Source organism: Argopecten irradians, chromosome 6, assembly GCF_041381155.1.
Source record: "Argopecten irradians isolate NY chromosome 6, Ai_NY, whole genome shotgun sequence".
Lineage (NCBI taxonomy): Eukaryota > Metazoa > Mollusca > Bivalvia > Pectinida > Pectinidae > Argopecten > Argopecten irradians.
In genome coordinates, this window is record NC_091139.1 from 11,701,480 (window position 1) to 11,712,948 (window position 11,469).

Here is an 11,469-nt window from a genome sequence, read left to right on the forward strand (position 1 = left end):
GAGAGGCGGGGCCCAATAGGAGAAATAAAGGTGAATTCTATAAATCGCTACTTATTCTAAAGTTCTGTATGGATTGTGACCAAATTTTGCCACAAACATCCTTGGGGAAGGGCAACAGGAGGACTTGTATAAAATTTTGGCTCTGACCCCCCGGGGGCAGGAGGGGCGGGGCCCAATAGGGGAATTAGAGGTAAAACCTATAAATTGCTACTTGTCCTAGAGTTCTGCATGGATTGTGACCAAATTTAGCCACAAACATCCTTGGGGGTAGGGGAACAGAACTTATATATAAATTTTGGCTCTGACTTCCTGGGGGCAGGAGGGGTGGGGCCCAATAGAGGAAATAAAGGTAAATTCTATAAATCGCTACTTGTCCTAGAGTTCTGCATGGATTGTGACTAAATTTGGCCACAAACATCCTTGGTCGGAGGAAGGGGAACAGAGTTTGTATGAATTTTTGGCTCTGACCCCCTAGGAGCAGGAGGGTTGGGGCCCAATAGGGGAATTAGAAGTCAATATTCAAATTCCTTCTGAAAAGAAATAATGAACCTGTATCCAGAACATTACTTGGCATTACAAACCAGGTGAGTGATACAGGCCCTCTGGGCCTCTTGTACTATTGTTTTTCTGTCAAATACCATATCAATAATGATAAACAGAAATAATCGGGTGAAAGAAATTTATTTAGAAAACATGATCAACAGCACGAATAATAATGTTGAATTAATTTGTATAAGGCACCATATTTATTTCCAAAAAGTAGTAAAGATACAGACTGAGGTAAAAAATTAAAATCATATTCGAACAATTTTTTGACACTAATTAATATTGTAAAGAACGGTAACAATACAAAATCAAATTGAATCAATAGCAAGAATTTACCCTGATCAGCTTTGACAATATTGCCTGTGTACGTATATGTTAACAATGATGAACACACACTGCACTGGGCAGTAAAGCTACATGACACCAACTTATCCACCTACAACCTATGTTAATAAAGAACAATTAAGTTTAGTAATACAATTGTACGTGTATTTACGAATCACAGCTTTAGCTGAGTATTAAATCTAATGTCATCAAAGTTTTCAATATTAATTAACAACTTTATTGATTCATATTTTAAACACATTTCAAAATAGTATCTATTGAACATATTTACCAATACCCTTGTACTGCCTGCAGACACAAAGTTTTACTCATAGTTATCCTTATAAATACAATGTTAGTAACATTTTAGTCATGGAGGCCAGTCCATGCTTGTAGATCTTACCTAGAGATCTTTCAAAGCTTTAAGTTTTTGGTTTGTTACCGTTAAAAAGTTCAATATAGTTTCTAATTCTTTAATGGAACTTAATTAGTAGATGAAAAAACACTTGATGACAAGACCACCTTTCTTTTAGAACTGATATTAATAAGCAGCAAATATTACCAATTTTTTTTTTTTGAGATTATCAAGTGTGAATTTTACATATTTCTTTAAATCAACTTCAAAATTAGTACCATGTACATGTATCTTCATTAAAACTAATAACTGATTTAAGAAGTGAAATGTGAAATGATAGCAGATCCAACAGAATTCAAATAATTTCAAATAAAGAACCTTTAGTTTGACACCCACTGTAGGTTGTAACTTTTATTTTAAAATTTTAAGGTCAGCGTCAGCATCAGCATTCAACCTTTTTATTACACATATATAAGATCTAGTAGAGATAAAAAAGGTTACCTTTAAGTGGAAACAATAGAAAATACTACAATTAATCACTGGCTATGTAGGTCATCCATGTACACTGTATAACCAAACATGGAGGTCACGCTTGTTAATATATTGTTTAGAAAATATCTTTACATATATATGCTACTAGTAAGGAAATATAAACAAAGGTATACAAATTAGTATTATAACATGTGGCAAGTGAGATACAATGAGTAAATTAGTCAGTGTAACCTTCTGACTGAAATATGTTTGCCCTAAACATAAAAACGGGAACTCATTCAAATTCTGAAGTCGTTATAGGAAGGTTCCACTGTGTACAGGTACTGTATAGTTGCTAAATTTTGCGAGGAGAAAAATTTATGATTTCCTCTTTGATTTTTATGCACAGGGAGAAATGTTCGTGCATTTGTCAATTTCAAACATTAATGGCCTAAGGTACATATACATATATTTGAACTTCCATTTTCATAAGTCTGCAGAAATTTACTTAATCATCAATATTGAGTAATTTAATCTCTCGCAAATAAAAGCAAAAATACAGTAAGCTGTGATGTTACAAAGATGCATAATTCTAATGTAAATAATAGGCAAGAGAGATACATGTATATATAGAAATTATAGATTAATACAAAATATAAATCTTTTGAAACAACCACCTTTAACAAAATATACAAAAAAATCAAAACCTTCACATGTATCATCACATATAATTATTGCTCCAAAATCATAGATGAACACACAATCTTTAATATCATAATGCTCAAATAAAATCATGCACTTAATTAAATAATCACAACTTAAGGGGAGAAAAAAATCAATTGCATTTAATAAATGATGCATGGTAGCAAAATCCAATGCAATTTCTAGTAATTAGTCTTATTTTTCTTAATTCAGCATTTTTGTCCAAAAAAAACCCAAAATTATAACATTGTCAAGTAGCAAATTAGAAAAATCAATTATAAATAAAAATGAAATCATAAATACCATAAAGCCAGTTATTTAAAGTTGTATGGTCTATCACTTTCGCTCTTTTTTCATAGTAAAAACTGTATAGGTGCTATACACATTTTTCTCCGTCTGTCCAAGGTTTAAACTTTCTAATTTTACCACTTTTTATTAAGTTGCAGCACTGGAAGTATTTTAATTATAAAAGTGAAAAAATCTTTTTAACGTGTACACGTAAAAAATAGGCTCGAAAGATGCCGAACTCTTCCGAACATCGTCGCGACAATCTCGAAGTAACACGAGAGTTGTGAAACCAAGAAAAGTGTCAACAATTTTTCGTAAACAAAACACGTGGTCGACCATAGCAGACTGAATCTACAAAGAAACTAATGCTCGCACATTACAATTTTTTATACACACAATATTGAATTACGGCAATATGTGAATTAGATGTTTCAAATACTCGTACTGTGGACATAAACCAGCACGATTTGCTCATATTAGCCAGAAGGAAACCGTAAACAAACACATGTGCGCTTACGCTAGTTACCTGGATCACCACGTGCAGGACGTGTGAACATCAGTCAGGTGATACGATTCGGAATTTCGACAAAACCCGAAGGTAATGAATATGGCGGAGATTGAAGGCGTTTTATTCACAACCAGGAATATATGATCCCTAGATTTCGGCTCTTTTATAGACTGACATATGGTTTTGGGGAGCTAAATCATCAAGTTACATGTCCATATTCAAATATCAAATGTTAAAACGACATATTGTTACAGCGAAAATTACAGGAAATACAACTTTAAGCAGGTCAAAATTTTTGTGATTTGAGGTAAAAACGAGAAAATTAATTAAGAAAAATTTTAATTTTCACAATCTGACTTTTAGGGCATATGATTCACCTATTTATCAATATTTCTTGGGTCAAATTCTCGTGAACACAAAAAAATCACAAAAAATATCATATCAGCAAAAATAACCAGCTAAACAGTAATATATAAGATATTATGCAGACTGTTTGGTAACATCGCTTGCATTATGAATGTGTAATCCAAGAGGAACAAAATAAAGAACAAGCTTTGTTTAATATTCAGATAAATAGACCACAGTGTATATAGCAATAAACAGCCATCACGTGCATAGACTCAGTCCAATTGTAAAATTGAGTCCAATTGTAAGAATCCTTATCATGTTGCAGCCGTAAACCAATGTATGTAAACAACATTCCATCACAATTAAAATTCAAATGAATTTCATAATTTGAGACGCATAATTTGAGACACTCAATTATCATTAATATGAGAAATATAAAATATGTTCCATCATCGTTGATAAACTTTAGCTAGCACCATTCCTGTGATCAAACTTCCCCATGGTCTGCTAGACTAAGGGTATGAAAACATAGTTCATGTTTTCTTACTGGTTTTAAAACCCAGTATTTTCCCTTCTATGGAATTTCTTTGTTGATTTAATGTCTTAGTTAACTTTCAATGTATGTACAAGGTTGTCAGTTTAACCATATGTATATATGTACCTACAAACAAAATATCTAACCTATAAGGTTATTCAACATAACTTTTGTTAGCCTGCCTCATCAATCATCATGTTTAGTATACAAGGCCTTGACGTTCTCATTTACCGTACTAGTTCAACGGGAGACTAATTTTATATAACATTTACTGGTATTTAATATGATGATGATGAAATTAATTTTGACAAAACTTTAATCTGTTTTATATTGGAGAAATCCAGAAATTCATCTTTTGATAGTTATTTATGAAATTCATATAAAGATTTTGATATAACAGGTTATATTTTACACAAAACTTTTCTCCAAATATAAGGAATAAATTTCTGCGTTAAATACTGAACTTCAGATGTAAGTGATAGTAAACTATTAACTTTAAAGGTACTTTGTCATAAGATATGTTTATACGTGTCTATATTTGATGGATGAGACAATAATCTGGCTGTTAACGACTCCCTATAAATGCTGTACCAACACCGAAGTTACCAAAAGGGTAACATTCACTCATGACCTCATACTCGGCTATTTGAAATTCGTGTTTTCCGAACATTTTCGTAAAATACAAAATGGTATAGGCAGCCAGTTCAAACTCGGGACTGGTTCCTAGAAATATGCTGCTCATCTTCTTGATACCTCCAACGTCTTCTTCTTCGTCGTCAACCATTTCAAATTGGAGGGTGAGCAGACGGAACGACTCGTCATTTGTATCCTGTGGAGAGATAAGATATTGACTGAACTAGAAATGTCTGTAAATTTGATTAGAATAACTTCTAATTTACAGCCGGAGTCCTTAAAGGATGTGCCCAGGCTTAGATGGTAAAGGGAAGCCAGAGTATCCAGAGAACCACATAATAGTTGTCAGTACTTGGCAACTGCCCCACATAAAATTCAAACATCACAACCCCAGAGGAAGAGGGCGAGGGGTTCAATATAGATATGATATTAAAATGTTATCTCATGTAATTCCAAACTCATTTCGTCACTAAATGTGTTTTTTCACTATATAAACTATGTCTTTATGTCATATATTCACAATGTCAAGACCTCTCTGAAGAGTATGTGCCAGAAGAAGATTTTTGAAGATATAGCCTATTTGATGACCCCGCCCCCACAAGGCCCCTGTATAGGAAAAGTATATTCAATAATATGAAATTCTGTTCATTTCCTTTTGTAGAATATCTATAGTAAACTTCATGTTTCACTATGGAAACTAATTAAGAGATTTAAATCACATCAAAAAATTTTGTTTACCTTTCCTTTCGGGCCCCTCCCATAGCTCCCACCATATAATTCACTGTCCTTAAGTTTCAAATTTCATTGAAATTGCTTCGGCAGTTTTGGAGAAGAAGTCGAAAATGTAAATTGTTTACGGACAAACGACGCACGACGGAAACGACGGACGGACGACGACGGACAAAAGGCGATTAGAATAGGTCACTTGAGACTTCGTCTCAGGTGACCTAAAAATGTGTTTATACAGTAAAACCTGTCTTAAGGATCACCTCTTTCTAAGGCTCCAAAATGCTATTTCAAATTACAATTTGACCTGTGTATAGAGACCATTTGGCTATATAGGCCATGTTTTCCTTATCCCTTGGTTTGTCTTTACAGTCAAACCTGTCTATATCAAAATAAAGACCACTCATGGGACAAGGGGAAAACAGTCTATGAAATCCTTTCATCATTATAAACCTACTGAAATATGCACAAATGACTCAGCGACAAATAAAACAATTAGGACCCTTGGACATCTTGTGAAATATCAGGAGAGGGGTTGGGGGGAATTTGTAGACGAAAAAATTCAGCCATATTTTAAATCTTTCTGTACTCATGGTATATTAATCTGTCACAGTAAACATGCACATGCCATTTAGCGTTTGAAACACATTATTATATTGTGATCCACATGTAAAAGACTCGAAAGTTCATGTAATATGGGATACAATGCTGATGTTAGAGGCATTATGTGTTGTAAAATATTGTTCAATCCATGAAATGGGGGCGTTTATGCAACTTCAACTCAAGCTCTTTTCCAGAAAAGGGGAAGGGGCTTTAATTATGGTGAATACAGAATAATTTCAATCAGATTGAAAAATGGCTTTCACAGAAAGACAATTTTGTTGATCACATTTCAAATTCTAGCTGAAAATGATTTCATTACATGGCAAATAAAGTCATAACAAAAATCTATGATTTCTTACCGTTTTAAAACCAAAGTATCCATGGTAATCAATGCGTCCAGCTTTTTCCTCCAGATAAAACTGTAGCCAGTTGTGTAGACCAACAATTTTCCCATCCTTTGCTTCACCGACAAACACATGCTCAAAGCTGCTGGAATCCAAGTCCCTGTGAATGACAAAGTAAAAGGTGATGTAGTAATGAAAGTCCACATCTAAATATCAATATCAAAGTCACTATTACATTTATCATAACTCATCCTTATCTTTTCATGTTAATGACACAGCACTAGTATTCAATATATCAAAAAAATCTTTATTATTTATTTTCTGGCAACAGCCTTTCTCCACCCCATCTCCCAAATTTGGTTGCCATGGATACTCGGAATCATTTTAAAATTTATTCTCACTAATTAAGCAACAGGTCAGACCTGAACAGAGTACTATTCTTGGCTTCAAAACAAAAATTAATTGGCTATGGGAGAGGTTAAACAAGGTACTGTATCATGGTAATTCACCTTAAGCTACTAGAATATCTCTCACACTTAACTCATAATTCTGCAGTCCCCCAATAGTTTTTATTTGCGAAGTGGGTAGAGGTTGGGGATGTGGTGGTTGGGTGATCAAGATGTCCAAACATATTACCACAAGCCTTCAACCTCTGGGTCGCAATTTTGATTCCTATGTGAGACAGTTGCCAGGTACTGACTGCTAGTCAGTGGTTTTTCTCCAGGTACTCCGGCTTTCCAAACCTGGTACAACCTTAAATGACCCGGGTTGTTGATAGGATGTTAAACCAATCACACTGTAGAAGTAGAGGCTCTAACTGTCATGCCTATGTATCCCCCTCCCTCTCACAAATAGGTTTTACTGAAAAGGATTATAATTTACCTGTCGCCTTTTGTCCTTCTGTACAAAGTAAACCAAAGTTTGTACAACATCTTCATGAAATTAAAGTCATACTCAAGTCCCTTCTCTTCAATAACACTATCAGGAGTATAGTATTGGTCCTCTAGTAAATCTTTTGACATGAGCCAAGCTCGGGCTTTCTGCATCACTTCGGTTTTCATCACTGCCTGTATAAACTGACGATTTTCTGCCACTTCCTCTGGTGTCACCTGCTCTGCTTCGCCACACTCTAACGTATAGTTGTTTAAAAGTGCTCTGAAAGCTAAGAAAATAAATCTCTTTAACGACAGTTTACTACCCACATCAACAATTTTGTTGCTGCATCATGTTTATTTACTTGTTAAGTTTCATGTCCTTCGAACAGCCTATGTCACAAACTTCATTCAATTAAAATCAATCTCATTTAAAAATACACTACTGTATAGCAATTAAGTTTTGCTTTTCTTCCCCATTGAAATCCTAAATATGGTTAATAACAGTAAGTTGTGTCAGTGAAGTTTCTATCCAGGAATTTTAAGTTAATATGGTTTACGTATATTTCGTTGTTAATTCACAATATAAGAGCCAATAAAATTGACCTCTATATCCTAAATTGCTATTGGTCAAAGTAAAATTCAATTCGGAAACAGCTGAACTGTGTTATCTCTTATCAAATATTTCAAATACCCAGTCTAATCAAAGAGATAGCTGCCATAGTCCGAACCAATTTTTTTTTACTTTGTATCAAAAATACAGTGTTACAAATTCAAAGTTTTCTTATGCCTTCTGTCCTCAATTTTGAGTTATATTATACCTGAAATAGTGAAAGGACGTTAAAAGATTAATGCATCAATTTCCCTTTGGATAAATTGTAAAAAGACATCTAGAAACTCTTACCATTGTATGTTTCCATAGAAAATATTGCTTCTTCATCAAAATATTGAAACAGTGAGTGTCTTGATGTATCTCTCTCTGTCCTTGTACTGGCTCTCCCTGTAAAATATATATATAATATGTAAGTATGTTTATATATGTAACAGGAAAAAGGAATCTGTAGCAGCCAGACCAGGAATCAAACCTTCGACCCCCAAACACTAGCTGGGTGCTCTACCAATTGAGCATCATGTTCATACTCACATCAGATCAATCCGGTTCAATTACGCTACAAAGACACAACAAGTAACGAGTTTGCATATCCGCTGCTAAGCTTACTCCAATGCATGAAACAGGGATTAACAAGTTTGCCAATTTTGTAAGAGGAGAGGAGGGGGAATGTAAATAAGAGTTTACACCAGAAAGATGCTTCAACCAATAGAACCACCTGGTCACTGATGATCGACCCAGTCCAAATCTGCTACATACCAGTACATATAGATGAAGTTAACAATATATCACTCTATAATATATAATAACTAACGTCTAAAATAGTGAATCTATCGTTCTGTTTTTGGCATCTAAACAAAATTTTCTAATCGCATTATCTGAACATTTTAACTAATATTGTAATGACACCCTAAAAAGATTGTCATACCTTGTAAGTACACCTCAAACTCTTGTCCATGGTAACACTTTTGGTTGTCACATTTCCACAAATCATTGAGGATTTGTTCCAACGCCTCCACTGACACCAAAGGATCTCCTAAGTTACTACCATGTCCCTTGCCTCTGTAAATGCAAATTTATCTTTTTATTAGTTTACCTTAAATCAGTTAGTCGGTTGATTATGCTTCAATCACATCCTATTAGGCCAAAAAAATATTATGTCTGTTTAGGGTTACATTGGCAAAAAAAAAAAAAAAAAAAAAATAAGGTTAGTAGGTAAGGATTGTTTTTTTAGTGTCTTTCACTTTAAAGTAATTGCCGGAACTGGAATTAAAAAAAAAAAAAATAGGGTAGGGTATAAAAAATTAGGGTCAGTCGGGTAACACTGAACAGACATTTTTTTTTTTTTTGGCCTTAAGATAACTCATGGACCCCTGGAAATTCATAATGAACTCTTCTAGCTTTTGAATTAGAAGAGTTCAAATGTGTCTTCATGGGTGAATGAAAGGACGTCCAATGTGTAATATGTAAGAAGTGCTGATTTGGGAGGCTGTATTATGTTGAAGCCACACTATACGTAACTATCAACAACAAAAGATCCCAGAGGGGTCTTGGCGCCCACCAAAGAATGATCTACATCTGACAATGGAAAGAGGATCTTTTCTCTGCTTTTGAAACTTTTACAACATATTACAACATATGAAATTTTAGAAAGATCCTTTCATTACTTTCTGAGATAAATAACACTTAACAAACTTCAATTGTCAAAATCCAAGATGGTCGCCTGTTGATCTGTAACAAAATGCAATATGCACAATTAGGGCCCTAGGGGAACCTACACGTGAAATTTGAGAGAGATCCCTTCTGTACTTTTGGAAAAATAACGTTAACAAACTTTTACTATCCAAATCCAAAATGGCTGCCTGGCGACCATCTTGTTGATTGATTGGTCCCAAAATGCAATATGCACAACTAGGACCCTAGGGAAAGCTATATGTGAAATTTGAGAGAGATCTCATCAGTACTTTCGGAGAATTAGCGATAACAAACTTTAACTATCAAAATCCAAGATGGCTGCCTAGTGGCAATCTTGTTGACAGATCAGTCCCAAAATCCTAGGGGAACCTACATGTGAAATTTGAGAGAGACCTCTTCAGTACTTTCTGAGAAATAGCGGTAACAAACTTTAACTATCAAAATCCAAGATGGCTGCCTGGCGGCCATCTTGTTGACTGATTTGTCCCAAAATGCAATATGCACAACTAGGGCCCTAGAGGAACCTATATATGAAATTTGAGAGATCCCTTCAGATTTAGTCCTGTCTCTGCATGATTTACAACAGGATTTTTTTTTCAATATTCTTTTAAATCATGAAAAAAATAACACAGATACGGATATTGGGACTTTAATGTCATGTTTCCTTGAAATAGCAGAAACTCTTCTCATTTTATAGTGTTATCTCGATGAAACATACCAATAATAATAATATATTATAAGTATTTGTTTATTGTTTTCCATAAACAGTCTGAAGAGCTCCCTTGAATGGGGTGAAAGCGCTCACTAATTTCTGATTTTACTATACAAAAAGAATGCCTTATCAAAGTAAAATAAAAAATATAATGTAATATATTTACTATAGGACTAGATTATAATTTATACCTGGAACATTAATTGATTTTTTTATTTACTAATCTATATTTTATAAGTGTTATTATATTTCTGTGATGTATTGATTATTTATCTTTTTTCTAATTGTTATAATTTTATATAAAATATTGTATTGGAAACCTCTTGGAAACCCATACCAATGTCTAAACTCCGCTATGCTCTGTAGTCTGTAGGCTAATTGTATGAAAGTACAATAATGTTAAAATTGTTTGTGGCAAGTGCAATTGCCGATACATACATTTACATAAACATGTATCTTTGCTTAGATACCGAGCTGAAGTATAATAATATTATTTACTAAATTTTAAATGCAGCTACGTGTATAAGATTTTTTTGATTTTTTTTTACAATGATCAATTCAAGGATTTATAACCTCATGATCACATATAAATCCTTGATAATTTTATACATGCATGTATTTGACAGATCAATGTCCAAAATCTATTAGTCAATTCGATAATTTACTTGATCTGGTTCTGACAGCACAGACATTTATGACCCTTGCAATTGTTAAATGTTGTAAACAGCTACCGGGCATATCTATACATGTACATATTTGTCAAATTAAGCTTGTACGTATCTGTCATAATGTCGAATTTGGGTGGTAAGCCCAGAGGCAACTCGGACAAAATATCTGGCAAATGATGCCTTAGTTAAACTAAAGTATCTCTAAATGTTTATTACGCGGTCCAGTTAACTAAGAAAGATTACATTAAGATAGGTTCACAACATATCGTATCATATGCCTTCACAATACCACACCACAAAACACATGTTACAAGAAAATAAAAGTGCCACGCCTTTTCCTTTCAAATGGGATCATTCGATCGATAATAACATTACGCTTTACCCTTTTCTGTGCTGATAGTATGCCATTATCCCCAAATAGGCAGTCCACGTCACACACTTTGTATTAAAGCTGAGAAAGATGTCAAACTTGACGGGTCCTGTGAACCTTGATGTTCCAAATAGCCAAACTCCCCCCCGGCAATGTAAA

At 34.0% G+C, this 11,469-nt stretch overlaps 1 protein-coding gene across 1 annotated transcript; it reads right to left on the reverse strand.

Annotated features, from left to right (window-relative positions):
- Positions 1-665: 665 nt before the first annotated feature.
- Positions 666-11,463, reverse strand: LOC138324994 (poly(U)-specific endoribonuclease-B-like). The gene is made up of 6 exons (XM_069270308.1): positions 11,323-11,463; positions 8,794-8,927; positions 8,160-8,255; positions 7,266-7,545; positions 6,399-6,543; positions 666-4,906 (listed from the first exon to the last, which is right to left on the reverse strand). Exons 1-6 carry the CDS (start codon positions 11,346-11,348, stop codon positions 4,643-4,645), a joined length of 945 nt encoding a protein of 314 aa, XP_069126409.1. The 5' UTR covers positions 11,349-11,463; the 3' UTR covers positions 666-4,642.
- Positions 11,464-11,469: the final 6 nt, after the last annotated feature.